At 44.3% G+C, this 19,960-nt stretch overlaps 1 protein-coding gene and 1 long non-coding RNA gene across 2 annotated transcripts; one reads left to right on the top strand and one right to left on the bottom strand.

The window, feature by feature from the left end:
- The first annotated feature begins 6,382 nt into the window (after positions 1-6,382).
- Positions 6,383-18,263, top strand: LOC308464091 (uroplakin-3b-like). Its single transcript, XM_080983239.1, has 6 exons — positions 6,383-6,845; positions 10,143-10,292; positions 11,353-11,578; positions 14,037-14,113; positions 15,139-15,268; positions 16,035-18,263. Exons 1-6 carry the CDS (start codon positions 6,791-6,793, stop codon positions 16,138-16,140), a joined length of 744 nt encoding a protein of 247 aa, XP_080839365.1. The 5' UTR covers positions 6,383-6,790; the 3' UTR covers positions 16,141-18,263.
- Positions 17,049-19,346, bottom strand: LOC308464168. The gene is made up of 3 exons (XR_013979913.1): positions 19,096-19,346; positions 17,337-18,763; positions 17,049-17,119 (listed from the first exon to the last, which is right to left on the bottom strand). It is a non-coding gene; the product is annotated as an uncharacterized lncRNA (long non-coding RNA).
- Positions 19,347-19,960: the final 614 nt, after the last annotated feature.

The raw sequence follows: 19,960 nt of genomic DNA, 5'->3' as shown, positions 1-19,960 counted from the left end.
GTTGGTGGTTTGAATCCCCGTGAGGGGATGAGCTCCGTTCCAGCTCCTGCCAACCTAGCAGTTTGAAAGCATTCCAGTGCAAGTAGATAAATATTGTATTTTTCCATGTATAAGACGACCACTATTTTTTTTTAACCCAAAATTAAGAAATTAAGTTGTTTAGCTTTGGGGGTGGGTCACTTCTGCCAATCGCTCACCCACCTGCCCGCCACTGCCAATTGCTTGCCACAGCCACTGCCGGTCGCACACCTTGCTGCAGCCAATTGTCTGCCCACTCGCTGCCACCAACCGCCCACCCTCCCACTTGCCACAGCCACCAATCACCCACCCAATCACTGCTGCCAATCTCCTGTTTGCTGTTGCCATTAATCGCACGTCCCCCCTCTGCATTCACTATCCGTGTATAAGACGACACCCAATTTTTGCCTATTTCTTTATTTTAGCAAAAAGCATCGTCTTATACATGGAAAAAATACGGAAGGTACCGCCAGTGCTTTTTTTCTTTCTGGGGGTACGCACGCATACCCCTAAACATTTTGTGAATCTAAGTTTGGCCTCATTGAGGGGCAGTATTTCAATATGAGTAGGAAAATGAGAGTACCCCTAAACATTTTTTAAGAAAAAAAGCACCGGGTATCACTGTGGTGGGAAGGTAAACGGTGTTTCCGTACGCTCTGGTTTCCGTCACGGTGTTCCATTGCGCCAGGAGCGGCTTAGTCCTGCTGGCCACATGACCTGGAAAGCTGTCTGTGGACAAACACCAGCTCCCTTGGCCTGAAAGCGAGACGAGCACCGCACCTTGTAGTTGCCTTTGTTTTGTTTTGTTTTTTAAAGAATATTTATTCCAATTTTAAAGTTACAGAGAGAAAAAATATATAGAAAAAAACAAAAACAAACCACATACATCTTACAAAAAACAGACAGTAAAAAAGAAATAAAAAAGACAAAAAATCACAGTAGAAAATAACAAAAATCAAATTAGACCATTACAACCATTTTCCCTTTTACTTGTTTCCATGACTCCCTCTCACCTCCCTGCTTTGTATTCTAGTTTAAATCGTATCTCCAGCAAATCCTTCTAACCTTCTTTTCTTTTACTTATTTTAACATTCGAAAGTATTTAATTCTCCTCTATCCTCATTTTACACTTCATATTTACTTATTCCATTATACCCTGTCTGCCAATACGGTCTAGTATTCTTCTCCAACCTTTTTCTAACATTCTTTTATATTACAGTGTTTCTGGAGATATATTTTAAATTTTTTCCAGTCTTCTTCCATCAACCCTTCTTCCTGATCTCGAATTCTGCCGGTCATCTCAGCCAGTTCCATATAGTCCATCACTTTCCTCTGCCATTCTTCTCGGGTAGGCAATTCTTGTGTCTTCCAGTATTTCCCAATAAGTATTCTTGCCGCTGCTGTCGCATACATAAAAAAATTCCTGTCTTCCCTTTGCACCAATTGGCCGACCATGCCCAAGAGGAAAGCCTCTGGTTTCTTCACAAAAGTGTATTTCAATACCTTTTTTAATTCATTATATATCATTTCCCAGAAGGCCTTGATCTTTGGGCACGTCCACCAAAGGTGGAAAAAAGTTCCTTCATTTTCTTTGCATTTCCAACATTTATTATCGGGCAAATGATAGATTTTGGCTAGCTTGACTGGGGTTAAGTACCACCTATAAATCATTTTCATTATATTTTCTCTTAATACATTGCAAGCCGTAAACTTCATACCTGTGGTCCATAACCGTTCCCAGTCAGCAAACATAATATTATGCCCAACATCTTGTGCCCATTTAATCATAGCAGACTTAACCATTTCATCCTGTGTATTCCATTTCAACAGCAGATTATACATTCTTGACAGATTTTTAGTTTTAGGTTCTAACAATTCCGTTTCCAGTTTAGATTTTTCCTCCTGGAAACCAATCTTTTTATCTAGGTTAAAAACCTCCCTTATTTGATAATAGTGAAGCCAATCTCGAACTTTAGTTTTTAATTTGTCAAAACTCTGCAATTTTAATTTATCTCCAACTTGTTCTAAAATTTCACCATATTTTGGCCAATTTGTCTCCATATTAGTTTTTTTCAATGCCTTTGCCTCCATTGGTGACAGCCACCTTGGTGTTTTGCTTTCCAACAGATCCTTATATCTCACCCAAACATTAAACAATGCTTTCCTGACAATATGATTCTTAAAGGCCTTATGCGGTTTAACTTTGTCATACCATAAATATGCATGCCATCCAAACACATTATCAAAACCTTCTAGATCTAAAATGTCCACATTTTCAAGAAGTAGCCAATCTTTCAGCCAACAAAAAGCGGCTGATTCATAGTAAAGTTTAAGATCTGGCAGGGCAAATCCCCCTCTTTCCTTCGCATCTGTTAATATCTTAAATTTTATTCTAGGCTTTTTGCCCTGCCAGATAAATTTGGAAATATCTCTTTGCCACCTCTTGAAACAGTCCATTTTGTCCACAATTTGCAATGTTTGAAACAAAAACAACATTCTAGGCAATACATTCATCTTTATCGCAGCAATTCGGCCCAACAATGATAACTTCAATTTTGACCATATACCTTGTAGTTGCCTTTGACTGGACCTAACCATCCAGGGATCCTTTACCTTTTTTTTTTTTTTTTAACGTTACTGGAAACCACAGGAGGGGAGCAGGCTCTGGTGCGCAGGTCCTGCATGTGGGTTTCCCAGAAGAGGCATCTGGTTGGCCCCTGTGAGAACAGGATGCTGGACTAGCTGGGCCCCCACTGGCCTGATCCAGCGGGTTCTTCTTAGGATCTTATCATCAGAGTTCAAGGACATGTTCCAGTCAGACAGAAATGCTCAAGGAGAGTACAAAGGAACACTGGTGAGGGCTTTGGCAGAGCTGGGGTCCCAAGGACCAGACAGGAGGTCTCGAGGGCCGCATCTGAGGTTGCCAACAAGCACCCCAAAGCGATTTAACAATGAAAAACATTGCAGTAGTGTCTCATACCTCACGTTAGCGAACTGTGGAAAAGGCTCTAAGGATTGAAAGTGGAGATGCTATGTGTATTTTTCTCTGTTTGTTTGCTTGTTTTGTAACACGAGGAAACCTTTAATGAAAACACCGACGGACATAAACAACCACCATTTCAAATCCAGTACAATGCAGGTTGGGATTTAAAAGGAAAACTCTCGCTAGAATTGGAAGGTATTTGGTAAGCACCGAAAAGGCAATAAGAGGCAGGAGGATGTTGCAGAAGGAAGGGGCTGCCCCACTAAAGGCCTGATTCTGGCATTGTGAGGGCCAGAGAGAGAGAGGCCTGGAGAGTTTCAATTAGCAGTGAAGAAACCAAACTGATTACAACAACAGTCCTGTCAGGTAGGCTAGACTAAGTTAAGATATGCAGAGAAGCAGCACATCTTTTCAATAAGTGGGGCAGCAATCCCCATACAATGTAATGGGCCCAGGAAATCCTGTTAGCATCCATGCCCCCCCCCCCCCAGTCTTCAGGGTCTCCTTGTTCTATATCAGTTGCAATCAACTGAAAAGTTCACAACGATCCATATAGACTGTCACATGCAAATGTTAAGCAAATCTGTGCCCATATTTGGACAAGCAAAGATCTGAGGAGAGAAAGGCCCCAAGGCATGTTGAGCTGCCCCCCCCCCCCCCCGAGACCAGGCTCCTTGCAATTTAGGAAGCGCCACTCTGCTAAAAATAACCAATAGGTGCGGCCAAGCTGACCTCAGCGCATTGGAAGCCTTTTGCTCACCTGCTTGGGCTTGTCGGCGTGTGATCTTTCAATCACGCACTTGAGAACTTTCCCTCGACATTTTGCGTTGTGTTTCCGTTGCAAAAGGGCTGGGTTTCGACAAGGCCCCAACCCTGCGCTGTCGGGTGTGGCCGAGTCCTCATGAAGGACGACAGCTGTGTTGCCTGTCACCATTTTCTTTCTGGGCAGGGTTTTGGGTCTTTTTAATGGGAGTGCAATGAGCAGAAAGAAAGTCGACCAGCGTAGCGTTCTGAAATTCTTCAACAGCGCATAATTCTGGAATCCTGACCCACAAGGTGTGGCCACACGGCCACTGGCTTCGGAAGGAGATGAGACATATCTGCTAGGAAAGAGATGTCTCTTGACAACTATTAGCCGCAAGAAACCAGTAGAACCTCCAGGTTCGGATGCACTCTATCTCCAATGCTGACCCAGTGTGTGGCAGCTGTGAAAAAAGCAAAATCCATGTTAAGGATGATAAGGGCAGGAACTGAAAATAAAACTGCCATTATACAAACCTATGGTGCAATCGCATATGGAATGCTATGTACAGTTCTTGTCACCTTGCCTCAAGAAGGATATTGTAGAGTTGGAAAAGGGCAACTCAAATGATAAAGGGGCTAGAGAAACTCTCGTATGAGGAAAGATTGCAGTGTTTGTGACTTTTAAATTTAGAGAACAGCGTAACCCCCATCCGTCCCTATTTGCCTGGAACATCCCCGGAATTACAGAAGCCATCCCGGCTTCTGATTTGATCCTGGAACGTCCTGGTGATGAGCGGGTGCTTGCAGTGGTGCCACGCTCTCACGCGAGTCAGCTGCCTCCCACGAGAACACGGAAGACGCACATCTTTTGGTGCCGCACTCTCGCAATTGCCAGCTGGCTTGCGTGGCAGCGCTGTTCCAAAAGACACACTTCTTGATTTTCGTCAGATTAACGTTGGAGACTATGGGACAGGAAAGAGGAGGCAGGATCAAAGTTTATAAAATCACATATATATATTTTTCTCTCTAGTAACACTAGAACTTGTAGACGTCCAATGAAGCGGAATATCAGAAGATTCAGGAAGATAAAGTTCTTCACATGGCACATAATAGGACTCACCTCCACAGGAGGCAGAGAGGGCCATCAACTTTTAACTGGACAAATCAATCAAGGAGAAGGTTATCAATGGCTGCCACCCATGATCGCTCTGTCTTGCTTGTGAATACCAGTTGGTGGAAAGGTGCTCTTAGGCACAGGTCCTGCTCATGGTTTTCTGTTTGGGGCATCTACTTCACCACGATGAGAACAGGATGCTAGACTAGATGAGCCATTGGCTTGATCCAGCAGGCTCTTCCATCATCAGTGGCAAGGAAAGTGCTGTGTCCCTTAACTGGTGACTCCACGCTGCTCAGTGTGCTGCTCAGGTGAAGCGGGGAGGCCAAATGGGGTCTGCCTCCAGTAGGGGGTGGCAGCTGCAGAGGCGCACCCCTAACTTTTTTTGAACCTGGGGCAATTGCTCGAGTAACCCCCCTCCCCCATGCTACACCCCTGTCTTACGTTTTCATGACCCAAGAGGAACTTTACAACCCAAGTGAATGTGCAATAATAAAAATCGCAAAAGCTGGTCAACATCAGAAGGCAATGCTGGGAAATGTTCCTTGGTCTGTGCGAGCGAGAGTCCATTGGCCTCTGCTCTGTGGCACAAAGGGTCTCTCATCTCCCTTGTTCAGCCCCATCTCATTCTGGCTTCTTCTCACCATTCTATGGATTATACAGAGAGGGAACTGCCAGAAGGCCCTCAGAACTGGACCTCCATGTCTGGGCTGGACGATGGAGTGGAGATGCTCCTTCAGTTACAAGCTAGTTGCCATTGGTAGACTTCCTCTCCGTGAATTTGTCCAGTCCTCTTTTAATGCCACCCAGGTCGCTGGCCATTACTGCCTCCTGTGGGAGGGAGTTCCACAGTTTAACACTGCGCTGCGTGAAGAAGGACTTTCCCTTCACAGCCTAGGACCCTCGTACTTACGGGACCGCCTCTCCCGGTATGCCCCACAGAGAGCCTCAAGGTCCATAAATAGCAACACCCTGGAGGTCCTGGGCCCTAAGGAAGTTAGATTAGCTTCAACCAGAGCCAGGGCCTTTTCAACACTGGCTCCGGCCTGGTGGAACGCTCTGCCTCATAAGACCAGGGCCCTGCAGGATCTGATTTCTTTCTGCAGGGCCTGTAAGACAGAGTTGTTCCGCCTCGCCTTTGGCTTGGAGCCAATTTGATTCTCTCCTCTTTCTTTTTCCTTTTTCCTTTCTCCTCCTGTGATGAGGCTGCATTTTAATATTTTAATGGTTCAATATTTTAATGTTGTATTTTAATCTTGTTTAAAGCTGTATTCATTCAACTTGTTTTTATTATTGCTTGTTAGCCGCCCTGAGCCCGGCCTTGGCTGGGGAGGGCGGGGTAGAAATAAAAATTATTATTATTATTATTAATCTGTCCTGAATCTTTCAACATGCAGCTTTATAGGATGTCCACAAGTTCTACTGTTATGAGGAGGGGCAGGAGAGAAACCAAACCTTTTCTCTATCCCCTTTCTCTTCCTTTTGCCCACAAATCTACCAACATTCAGGCTCAAGGATGCCAGGCCAGAACGTGACATCCCTCTGAGGCAGGTGTCGCTTCCTCTTGCCTTTAGAAACCAAGTGTCTCTAAGTGACGCCCAGAGAATGCCAATCCACGTGGGGGACCTTCTCTCGCTCCCACCAGCCCCTGGGCACACCCCTCTTTGGCACGGTCGGTTGGATCGCTCACGCTCCATCTATCCCTCGCTCTCCAAAACAAGCCGGACTTGTTTGCTGCCAGCCCTCGCCCATGTGTATGGAGGGGTTGTGTTTTTTTTAAGTACAGCTGTCTAAAAACTGAATGACAAATGTGGGCGAGGCCCAGTGGGGCAGGACCACAAATAGGGGCAGGAGGCATCTTTGTGCTCAAGTCTCCTGGTGGCATTTTTGTGTGAGAGACCCAGAAGGAGGAAGGACAACCCGTGGGAAGCATGCTTTTCTCTGGAATACTCTTGGTGATGGGAATCTGCGTCACAGCTGAAAAAGGTAGGGATGTTCCTTGCCTTATTCAATTTATGGGGACATTGATTTATTTGTAAAATGCATTTTTGAGAGAGAGAGAGAGAGAGAGAGAGAGAGAGAGATCACTAATAATTCAACATCAGGAAGAACTTTCTGACCATAAGAGCTGTTCAACATTGGAACAGAGAATACTGGGCTCTCCTTCCTTGGAGATTTTTAAGCAGAGCTTGGGTGGCCATCTATCATGGAAGCTTTAGCTGAGATTCCTGCATTGCAGCGGGCTGGACGGGGTGGCCCCCAGAGCCCCTTCCAACTCTATAATTCATTGATTCTGTGATTCGCTCCAGGGCGAGCTACAACAATTTAAGAATGCAATACGAAAACCAGTTTTAACAAATGGCTGTCAAGAGAATAGCTTGAGTCCTGATATATGTATATCTGTGGTGTCAAAGGCTGTGGTCTGGAGGTGCGTATTTAAGATACAATAGAAGGTACATAATGCAGGTGTTCAACACCACTTCTGTGGGAAGGGAGTTTCTCAGTTTAGGGATTGCTACAGAGAATGCCTTCTCCCACCCACGCTCCTGAATTTACAAAGACATTTATTTGTTGGTTTTATTTGTAAAATTGCAGACACCTCTTAATGTTAAAAGGTTGCATCCAACAAGTCTGTGCCACTAATGTGACTGTCCCTTAAGTTCTGCAGAATATAAATTATGCAGAATATCTTGGGTTGTTGATAAAGATATTTGTAATAGCATAATAAGACCAAACACATCTGTATTCCAATGTATGGAAATGTACCGTATTTTTCGCTCTATAACACGCACCCGACCATAACACGCACGTAGTTTTTAGAGGAGGAAAATCCGTAGGCATGCCACCCGTAGGCATTCCCTCCATAACACGCACAGACATTTCCCCTTACTTTCTAGGAGGAAAAAAGTGAGTGTTATAGAGAGAAAAATACGGTAATTGAGTATTTTTTTATTATTTTTATTCTCATTCACATTTTTCTTCCTTCATCACTCTTTTTTTATAAAAGAATTTTTTCTATTATAAACAAACAAATAAATAAAAGTTCTACACAAAGTAGACTTTTTGAAATTAATGGGCCATGGTTTATTAATTTCAGTGGGTGTGCTCTTGTGTAGGACTAATGTTAGAAATACCCCCACCCAATTTTTATGTTTATTTTAAATCTCTAAGCAGTTTACATAAAATATAATGGAGCGGGGAGTCAATATAAATTAAGAAAAGAATACAACAGCAGTGTTCAGACAAGACTTTTGAAAGACTAAATAAAAACAGTTTAAAGCTACATAATAGATAAAACTGAGCAGTTAACAAAGACTTTGTAGCCCAGTTGAAGTTAAGAAAAACGCAGCAAAATTTGGACTAGTTTATATACAGTACATGCTTCGGTTGGCAGTGTTTTTATTGATGCCTTTTATGATGGTTTAATGTTTAATCTCTTTGCGATGTTTTGCAGGAAGCAATTGATAAATGAAACAAATAATAGAATGACAGCTACAACCTCTTGTTTATAGAGCTCTCCCTCCTCCCCAGATTTCCCCTTACCCAATTGGCACATCCTGGGGACATGCCATCGGTTTGGAAAGGGTGGCAAAGAATTTAGACCTCTTGAGAAATGATTAAAATAGAAGCGGCAGGGTGGTGTGTAGATGTGGGGGGTAAAAACTTTGGAGAGGGGGTGGTAAGATTCCAGAGGAGGATTAACTTTTTCATTTAGAGAATAAGCCTCAGAAAGGTAGGCTCTGGATTTCTCTAATTTATGCCTCCCAGAAAATGCAATACATTGTTTTAGTAACTTAAAGGGGGGAAAGGCAAGAGGGGGGGTGGGGGGGAGGCTGTTAATTAGGCCAGTAAACCGGGCATCTCTCTCCCCTCAACCCTGTTTAGTGGAACAAGTCCTTAAACAAGCCACACACATTTTTACAGTCCTGGGTGAGGTGTGCTAAATATTCTATCCTCCATTAGGGAAAGGGAATTTGCAGGGAGGGCAAACGGTAAACGAGTCCCTTCAGAAAATATGGTGAGAATTGAGGAGTGGATGACCGGCAGAATTCGAGACCAGGGAGAAGGGTCGATGGAAGAAGATTGGAAAAAATTTAAAATATATCTTCAAAAATATTGCAATATAAAAGAATGTTAGAAAGAGGTTGGAAAAAGAATATTAGGTCGTTTTGGCAGATATGATATAATGGATTAAGTAAAAATGAGGTATGGAAATTGATGAAATAGAGGAGGATTAAGTATACTATTGAATGTTAAAATAAGTAAATGAAAAGAAGGTTAGAAGGATTTGCTGGAAATACGATTTGAACTAGAATACAAAGCTGGGAGGTGAGAGGAGGTCATGGAAATAAGCAAAGGGAAAAAAGGTTAGGTAAAGGTTTAATTTTTGCTTTATTTTAATGTAATGCATCTTTATATTTTTTGTTAAGTCTTTTTTTTTTGTTTGTTTGTTTTTTGTTGTATGCTTATTCTATTTTGTATGGTTTTTCTTTTCTTTTTCGTAATCCTAAACTTGGAATAAATATCATTTTTTAAAAAAAAAAGAAAGAAAGAGAATTGAGGAGTGGAATAAACATGCTTTCCATAGATAACAGTATTGCAGATTCATAGAAGTATAGAGCTAGAAGGGATCTCCAAAGGTCTTCTAGTCCAACCCCTTGCAAAATGCAGGAGTCACAGCTAAAGACAGATGGACACCCAACCTCTGTTCAAAATCTCCCAGGATGGAGAGTCCATCTCCTTCCAAGGGAGCTCATTCCATCTTCGAACAGCTCGTGCCGCCAGAAAGTTCTTCCTAATGTTTAGTCGGAATCTCCTTCCTTGTAACTCGAATCCATTTGTTCTGGTCCTACCCTCTGGAGCAGCAGGAAAACAAGCCTGCTCCCTCTTCCACCAAACGGATTATCCTCTGCACGAACTTTTCCTTCATAGCTGTCCTGGGGCTGCAGAGATGGAGTACAGGGTCTCTGCCATCAGCCAAAAAAATAAAGACATCTGGGAATATGCCTCCTGGGAACAAGTAACAACAAGGGGAAGAACACTTGCAAGGACATCAGAACCAGTGCTTGAAGTTGCATTCTTTTCCTCTTCCCTCCCAATCCGTTTTTCCTTTTGTGCCACACCCTTCAGATTGTAAGGCTGAGAACAAGCACCTTATTATCGACTGTTGCAAGCCGCTCTGGGAAACTTTCTGCTGAAGAGTGGGATTAAAAAAAAAACCCAAAAAACCCTTTAATAAGCAAAATGAACAGCTCACTTCCTTTTCTCGTTGCCTTTCTCTAGTGTCGGTAGGATATACGCCTCGCCTCACTTCCAAGGACCTGGCCGCGAAGATCACTTCCTCCACCTTCACTTTGGAACAACCTCGCTGCGTCTTCAACAAGTTTGTCGATGCCACTGATGAGATATGGCTGCTGGTCGCCCGCAGCAATGGTACGTTGTGTGTGATTGGTTGCAATTATATCCCGCCTTTTTCGCCATTGAGCTCTTTTTTTTTTTTGGGGGGGGGGGGTAAATCAATTTTTATTGGTTTCTTCACAATTAATTTCCACAGTTAAGTACAAAAGACAAATCCCCGCCCGCCCCCATCCCCATTCACAAACACCTTTCAAAACCTTATCTTTGAGGTTATTTAAACCTCATGACTTGCCTCCATTCCCTCTTCGGGTTCCTTATATTAACAAAATTCTTCTGCATTTCTATACACATATTTCATCAATTCTTCTTCTTCTTCTTCTTCTTCTTCTTCTTCTTCTTTTATAAATAATTTTTATTAATTTTCCAACATACATTTATAATATCCAACCTAAATTTATCACATATTTTCTCTTTTGGACTTCCTTCAGCCTCTCTAACAATCATCCATTATTCAATTTTTTAATTACACATTTCCTAATCTTTATATTGCATTTTATATACCTTCACTCTCTTATTTTTCTTCAACACAATATTCCTCAATCTTCTTCTTCTTCTAATTTTATTCAAATTTTTCTGATTGCAAATGTGCGGTTACACATATACAATAATTATTTCACATTATTTTCCCTAACTTTGGCATATTTAAATTTCACTGGAAGGCAGCTATCAGTTAAATCAGATTTAAAATCCAGCTCACCTTCCTCACAATCTCCTCTTAGTCTCAGGGGCTGTAATTTCTGCCTCACTTCAGCCACCAAGGCATTCCCAAATATTTCTTGCCTACCGCCCATGCCAACCATAGTTACTTCTGACTTTTCCTCCAGAAATTCCACCAGTTCCTTCACAATTTTTTCTCTTATGTCCTCCCTCTCCTGTTCAGGAACCCCACGGAGTCTTAAGAGATTTTCTTTTTGTTGCATCTCAAGCATTTCCAGATCATCCTCTATCGTCTCTTTATGCCTATAAAGGAGTTCATGCCTTCCTGCGCTTGCACTATTTTTGCCACATTGTTCCTGTTAGGGTCGCCCAGCAAGGCCTGGCGAATAATCCATTTTTTCCTTATTGCCCCTTACAGCGGCAGAAAGCTGCGCTGTCCTCAGATCCCCTGAGGAGCTGCCCTATCAGGCGTTCGAGAACAATTCCTGTTACATGACTCTGGGCACTGCCCCAGCCAACTACCCCTGCCCAGCGGAAGAAAGCAGCAAGCTCACTGTCTTGCGAGTGGGGAACGAAGTCGACTGCAAGACGGATCCCGCCAGGCCAGATTGCAATGGCCCCCTGCCTGAGCCAGGACCCTACAGGTGAGTTACCTGTGTCAGGTGATTCCCCCACCCGCCACTCAAAGTTCTGATAGTGTCTCTGTTTTCTGAATTAAACCAGTACTGCATTAAAGTACTGTCTATAGGGTTTGCTTGTTTGTTTTCCATTTGGTGCAGCCGTCCTCAACAGGAAGCCTTGCCAGGTGTGGTTGGACTCCAACTCCCATCGTCCCTGATCACTGGCCACACTGGCTGGGGATGATGGGAGCTGAAGTCCAACGACATCTAGAGCAGTGACTGCCAGACTCCCCACCAACAACACTACCACATCGGGCCTCTTGAAAATGGCCGAGGGTCTTGGAAGACAACTTAATGGTTCTATTTTTCTCCCAGTAAAACATTGTTGACATGCAATGGCATTTGATGGCTGACATGTAATGGACGGGTGGAAGGGGAGGAAATTCGATTCAGTACGCTGTTAGAAAGTTGGTGCCACTTTGAATCTATTTTGGCCAGTTGCTAGTTCAGCTTTTCAGAAGTCCTACGTTATCGCTTTTCATTTTCCTTATTGATAATTTTGATTGCTTTATCTTTTTTTGTGTAAACTGCCTTGAGGGTTGTTTGTTTTCTGCATTCCAGCAGTGTATAAATTCTGTGAAACAAAAAAATGAAATTAGAGCCAAATCTATCATATTTGTGCTTTCCGGGGGAAAACACATGAGGCGTTCCAGCCTGCGGGAGTGGGGGGTTACCTGGGGAGAGTCCTGAGGACTGGGAGGAGGAGGTGTCAGAAACTGAAGAGGCAACAGAGTTTAGTGAGCAGGAAGAGGCTGTGGCAGAGAGCAGTCTAGGGTGAAAGGCAGAAGAGGAGGCTGGAGAGGAGGAGGGCAAAGAGGCAGGGATGAGGCAGGCTGCTAAAGAAGCCAGGGGGTCTCCCGCTTCTACTGCGACCAACTCACTTCCCCCCTGGTCTCCCAGAACCAGAAGAGGTATGAAGAGGGCGGAGCAAAGGCAGGCACAGCAAGGAAGTATCAGATTGCTTAGGGGAGGAGAGGAGTCTTAGAGAGCTGTGGGAGGTAAGGGACATTCAGTCCTTATAACTGCCTCACTGGGGTAAGACCTACTGGGTAGAATTGCTGTGATCACTAGGCCTGCACTGTTTTTGTTTCTTGAATAAAAAGCTAATCTCACTGACACCAGGTGTTTTACTGCTGACCTACCCCTACCCCTGGCCCTAGCTCCTGACAATCTCCAGGGAGGACTCGAGGTGCCCCTTAACTCTCTCTTTTTTTAAAAAAATCAATTTTTATTAAATTTTCTGAATTACATTTCAAAACATTCATTTAAACAACCTTAAATCAATGACTTCCCTTCTTCTTATGTGGTTCATTTTGCATACCATAAAGGTAAAGGTAAAGGGACCCCTGACCATTAGGTCCAGTCGTGACCAACTCTGGGGTTGCAGCGCTCATCTCGCTTTATTGGCCAAGGAGCCAGCATACAGCTTCTGGGTCATGTGGCCAGCATGACTAAGCCGCTTCTGGCAAACAAGAGCAGCGCACGGAAACGCCGTTTACCTTCCTGCCAGAGCAGTACTTATTTATCTACTTGCACTTCGACGTGCTGCTAGGTTGGCAGGAGCAGGGACCAAGCAACGGGAGCTCACCCCGTAGCGGGGATTCGAACCGCCAACCTTCTGATCGGCAAGTCCTAGGCTCTGTGGTTTAATCCATATTCCTGCATATTTTACATGAACTAAACCATTCAGTAATCCATTGTTACATCCATCAAAACTTACTTACTCTGTTGAATTTATCTTAATGCTACCAGTGTTTTTAAATGAACACAATTTTCACCTATATATTCAGTAAATATTTTCCAGTCTTCTTTAAACGTGCATTCTTCTTGTTCTCTTATTCTAGAAGTTAAGTCTTCAAGCTGTGCGTATTCCGTCAGTTTAAGTTGCCATTCTTCTTTGGTTGGGACCTCGCTTGTTTTCCATTTTGGGGCTAACAAAACAGAGGCTGTGGTAGTAGTATACATAAATAGCCTTTTTTTTTTTTTTTTGACACCTGGGAATTTCCCTCTGAATTATATCCAACAAAAAGGACTCTGGGTTTTTTTGGGAAATGTACTTTTAAACTCCCCCCCCCCCCAAAAAAATTCACTATATACCATATCCCAATACTCTTTTACCCTTTTACAAGTCGCCCACATAAGATAAAAGGTACCCTCAACCTCTTTACATCCCCAACACTTATCTGATTCAGACTTACACATTTTAGCAAGTCTACTCGGAGTTAAAGACCATCTGTAAATCATTTTCAGGTGCCCCTTATCTCAAACCCTGAAGGGAGATGCTACCAGCCAGTGTCAACAATCCTGAGTCAGAAGGACCAATGGTCTTTTTCAGTCCCAGGCAGTTTCCTTCTTTCCTTTATTCATGTGACTTGGAAGAGGGTATTCCGACTCCATCAAGTTCTTACCTTTCTCTTCTCAGAGTGAAGTTTCTGGCCTTTAATTCCGGAGGCCCCACAGCAGAGTCGAGATGGTCAGATCCCATCACGCTGATCCAAGGTAACTGAACAGGACCTGCTGGGTGCAATCCACACCCTGCCAAGCACGTTGGAGACCCCTCAGTTTCAAGAGGACCACTGCAGATGCCTTCAAACGCCTCCCTATCACTGTGTGCAGATACATGTTTATCACTAGAGGGCCGAAGGACTAGGAGTGCCTTTTATCAGCTCGGCCTGGTTTGCCAACTATGGCCAGTCCTGGGCAGGGATAAATTGGCTACTGCAGTCCATGCTTTGGTAACCTCAAGGCTGGACTACTGCAATGCGCTCTGTGTGGGGCTGCCCATGGGACTGGTTCAAACGCTCGAGCTGGTGCAGAATGTGGCAGCCAGGTTGCTGATTGAGGCGGCTGGCCAGTAGCATGCAACACCTTTGTTAAAACAGCTGCACTGGTTGCCCATCTGTTACTGAGCCAGGTTCAAGGTCCTTGTCTCAATTTACAAAGGCCTGAAAAAGTTAGGTCCAGGGTACCTCAAGGTACCTCAGGCTCAATCACAGAGATAATCTGCAGAGGCATTGCTAGTCACACCTGAAGTTGGCGTGGTTCATTTGACAACGAGAAACTGAGCCTTTAGTGTCGTGGGCCCAGTCCTGTGGAACTCTCTGCCACTGGAGATTCAGCAGACAACTTTTCAGTGGCAACTTTTAAACGCCTGCTGAAAACTTTTCTATTCTGCCAGGCCTATGCACGCAATTACCATTTGCTGCTGTCTGTTTTTAACTTTTTTGCTTTTAACTTGTGTTTAACTTTTTTATGCTTTTGATGTATGGTTATATGGCTTTATTGCTGTAAACCATTTTGTTATACTTTTGTGATATAGCGGCAAACATTTTTTATTATAAATAAATAAATAGTCCCCCACCACCTCGGTTGTGATGCTCAGGAATCAGGGCTCACCAACCTTTCTAGACCTCTGGGTGCATATACATATATGACACTGAGTATGCCATTCCTTCTAGTCACTTTTCAATAGAACGGCCCGTCTGACAATTACAGCTTTAAATGTATTCTCTTGTCCTTATCAGGGAAGGATCCCGAGACGATCGACACATCCCCTGAGCGGCGGAGCGCAGGAATGATTGCCATTGCCACTATCCTCTCCATCCTCTCTGCCATCCTGCTGGCTGCCCTCATTGCTGCCTTGGTCTATAAATAGTACGTTTCTATTTAGAATTGCGGAGGGAATTGACTATGGCCTTGCCTGAAACCCGGTGGTCATGTCACCCTGGAGTTAAGGGCCTTTGCTTGACGTCTGCAGCTTGGCTTGCTTACTTGAGCCTTCTGGAGCATAGGACGTTAGTCATGCCCAAAACAGAAACGAATGGAGATGGCTAGCACATTCACTTCAATGGGTCGCCTCTGAGTAGGACTTAGCTGAATGTCTGGGCAAATGTTTAATGCTATATTTGATGCATTTTTGTCTAGCAGAGGAGGAGAAGGAGGCAATGTGGTGGGGAGACATCCACAAGGGTGGGTGGGTGGCAATGAGCAGAGGTGGCTGGATCTGCCACCTGAGGTGACCACCTCACCTCATGGGCAGGCCGGACCCTGCCTTTAAGTAATACAGGAGTTTCCCCAATTTAATTGTGAAGTGTTTCTTTTTCATTTAACTGAGTCTACGCCCAACCTTTTCCTCCAAAGAGCTCAAGGTGGTGTATACTGTTATCCTCATTTAATCCCCACAACAACCCTCTGAGGCAGATTAGGCTGAGAGACTGGTCCCCAAGATCCCCCAGTTAAAGCTTCATGGCCAGGTGGGAGGATTTGAACCCTGGTCTCTCTCAGGTCCTCCTCCAGCCCTCTAACCACTACACCACCACTGCTTCTCCCACATCAGTGAGGTTGAGGCCCGACCCGACCTTACGCGATCCTCACAGCCCATATTGACCTCATTCTTCCTTCTGCCATTCCTTTCCCACAGTTCGGACGTCTGCGGCAGTGCCGAGATTGTCACCGTGAGGGATCCAGCGACAATCACCCGCTACACCACCCACCATATATATGACCAGCCGGGCCGAAACTTGTGAGGCGCTCTGTTTCGGGACAATCTGTCGACAGTATCCATCTTCCCTTTCCCCTCCCACTATGGCTGCCTCAATCCCTTAGACTCTCTCAAGGAGCTCAGCTGAGACATTTGGCCTTTGGACGTACATCCCATTCCTGAGTCCCTCTTGGAGGAGCTCAGAGGAGTTGGCGGAGCGGAGGGAAGAGGAAAAACTGAGCAATCATCTGTGAATTACGCACTTTGGGATGTTTTCTTCCCTGAAGATGGATTTTGGCGGCACCTTCTGCCTAAGGGAGAACCGGATGCGACAGTGGTTGTGTCTTAACACATTGAAATAATTCTGTATGTAAACAGCAGCAGATTTATGCTGTTCCCAATGAACGAATAAGTATCCACCATCTGGGGGCAGCCTCATTTTAAAAGATGGGGAGGCGGGAGGCGGGGAGAGAGCTTTCAGGGTTGTTGTCTTTTCAATTACGCATCACAGATGTGGTGGTTACGGGCAGAGTAATTCACCAAAGATACAGAAGGAGAGAAGCTTCGGGGCCAGGGTGCCCCTCAATTAAAGACGTCTTTGTTTGATGAATGGGATGGGGTTTGTTTGAACCTGAAAGGAATATCTCACAGGAGAAAAGGGACGCACACCTTGTTTTCAGGCATCTGTGGGGGCAACAGGCACCTTCTTAAAAGAGGCTTTTCAGTGCCTCTTAGAAGATGGTGCCTGTCAGCTGGGAAGTCTGGCGGTACTGTTATTAAAATATAATCTATATCATTTTAACCTGCTGTTGCCTAGTTAATCGGGGCAGGCACCATTCAAAGCTGCGGAATGGAGAAATCAACGCAACCAAGGGTGTGGACTTCCAGGTATGGTTGGACTACAACTTTCATCCAGGGGCAGCCTGGCCCGTTTCACTGCCTGAGGCAAAACAAGAAGGTGCAGTGAGAATGAGGGCCCTCATTGTCCTTAGAATCGTAGAGTTGGAAGGGACCCTGCAGATCACCTAGTCCAGGGGTCTGCAACCTTTAAGACAAAAAGAGCCACTTGGACCGAAGAAAAAATAAACTGGGAGCCGCAAAACCATTGCGACATTTAAAACAGTGGGGAGTGTCGGGGCACACAATGCGCCTCCTCCCCTCGCTAGTATCCGCCCCGGAGCCGCGGCAAAGGTGTAAAAGAGCCACATGCGGCTCCAGAGCCGCAGGTTGCTGACCCCTGACCTAGTCCAACCCCCTTCAATGCAGTAATAGGCAGCTGTCCCATACGGGGATTGAACCTGCAACCTTGGCATTATCAGCACCACGCTCTAACCATCTGAGCTACCCAGGCCTTCACAGGGTCCAAGAGCATCTGAAGGACTACAGATTAGGCGCTCCTGGACGACACATTATAATCCTACACTTGGAAAACACCACACCATCAAATGGCCACCTTCCCCACAATCAAACAAGCCCAAGAGTCAAAATAATCAACCCATCCTTTTGGGGATTCCTCTACCGCTTGGGCCAAGCAGGTGAATCCGAAACAGGGGGGTCTTTTTTTTGGTGTCACACTTATAATTCTCCCTCCGCCTCTACAATCATTGTGTTGTCGTTTTTTGCAGAACATGCTAAGATCATCCTATGTACGGAAGCAGAAAGGCAACCGGTGTGTGTGTGTGTGTGTGTGTGTGTGTGTTGCAACCTAATGGGTGGCAAATCCCCAACTACAGAGCCTAATTTCCTGACCCAACCCAAAACATTTAATTTTTTTCCCGATTCCCCAATTTGGCAGCAGCAAAAAGGAGAAAAAGTGGACTCAGTACTGGCATAGGCGGAGACAATTTAGGAAGGGGGAAGATATAGCCACACCCACTTTGGGCCACACCCACCACTGGCATGCGGCCCCCCAAGGCGGTTGGCCAAGACTGCATGTGGCTCTCAGGTCAAGGAAGGTTAGTTGCTTCTCCCGTAACCAGCCCATTAAGTATCGTTTAACTGAACGCAAACCATGATTTCTTATTAAAAGACAACAGTGTGAGCCTTCATTCGTATGCACAGTAGAACTATTACCAATTCATTCTGCACATTTTCCGTTCTTTGATCTGTTCCATCCTATTTCTGTATCAAATGGCTTTTTAAAATAAAAGAAAAGCACAGGTGTTTTTTCATTAAAGTATATTTTAAAATGCAAATTTTACATAGGGTGGGCAGCATATTTTGCATGTATATCTCGAGCACCCTGGGTATTTGTACATTTTTGAGTCGCAGCAAAATTTGGAGAGATGCAATAACTGGCCAATAGCTGTGATCTGCAAAATTGGCTTGGTCCCCATTCCGACGTGGCTCATACGAAATCCTCCACCTTCCCTACTCTAAAGTGAGGAACTGCAGTATCAGTCCAGCACAAATGAAGCCTCCTAAAAGGAGGGTGTACACAATCAAGAAATAAGCCAAGACCCTTTGGACTTCCTGGAGGACCGCGGCCGCTATTCCCCAGCTTTTCTCTGGCCCAAACATGGCTGAGGCAATGCACTCTCCTAAATCACCATGGAATGTGGAGTCTCCAAGAGTCCTGGTGGTTGAAAGCAGGTCTAGATAGGACAGGCTGAGGCTGTGGAATGCCTTATCTTGATTTCCTTTCCATTAAATTTGCTGTTGTGTTCTTCCTGTGAAAAGGCAGAAAGAAAGGGTTTGGGGTTTTTTTTTTTACCTTATTATTTATTTACAATCTCAGAAGGCATGACACAAAAGGAAAATGGATGGGGAGGGAGGAGGAGATATGCAAATGTCCAGTTACAGGTTCTTTCCCCCTTTTTTTATTTATAATCATAAATTAATAAGAATAAGCATGTGCACCCACCACCGGGACCATTCCATTGTAACTATCCAACCTCCCAAAATTTCAACACCTCTTGCAATTCCATTTTAACAGTACAAATTCTAAAAACACCTTCCATATTTCCTCAAAACAATTTCTCCTGTATATTCCCTGTCTTACCATAATGGCACATGTTAATAGCTACTGTATATCCCACACCTCTTTATACCATTCTTCCATTTTATATTCTGCTTGCCCCTTCCACTTCCTGGCTATAACAATGCATGCAGCTGTCAATAGATTTGTGAGCGAGTCCTTCACAGCCTGCGAAACCTCCGCCCCGTCGTAAATTGATAATAATGCTGCCTCTGGACTTTCGGTCAGCTTTAACCCAGTGATTTCTGATATCTCCTTAAACACCCTTTGCCAAAAAAAAAGTACATATTTACACCCCCACCACATGTGAACATAAGTCCCAGTTTCCTGGCATCCCCTCCAGCATAACACTGAATATTCCTTGTTTATTTGATTTACAGGCTCTTACAAATAATAAAGTTTTATAAAAAAATAAAAAAATAAAAAGTATTCTCCACCTCTGAGTTCCATTATTATTGAGAATAAAGGTTTGATATAGTCTTAAATGAGCCAGATGTGCTCAATATCTGAAAGCCACTGAACAACCATGTGCTTCAACGTATAGGAAATAAAGCCCTACCATATGTGAAAAAAGAACAGTCCTTTGAGCTCTGCCATTTAGATACTTTTGGTTTATGGCAGATCTCTTCAAGAAGGGTAATTTGCCAAACCCTTGAACACCAGCAACCCAAATGATTTAGGATTAAAGGTCTTCCAGGATTTGGCAACACAGCCCCGGGCTGCTGTTAAGAGATGAGAAATAAGTTCTTTACTTTTCAAATCCCGCTCTGCCTTTGGTTTTTAATCCAGAAGAAAATGCTGCCCACAAAGCTGTTTGCTAACCTTAACTCACCCTAAACTCCAGCCAACGAGATCCAAATGTCCGGTGTCTCTGTTCTTCAGATCCTGT

This window comes from Podarcis pityusensis (assembly GCF_964106645.2).
Source record: "Podarcis pityusensis genome assembly, chromosome: 15".
NCBI classification, from domain to species: Eukaryota; Metazoa; Chordata; class Lepidosauria; order Squamata; family Lacertidae; genus Podarcis; species Podarcis pityusensis.
This window is presented reverse-complemented; position numbering and strand designations above follow the sequence as displayed.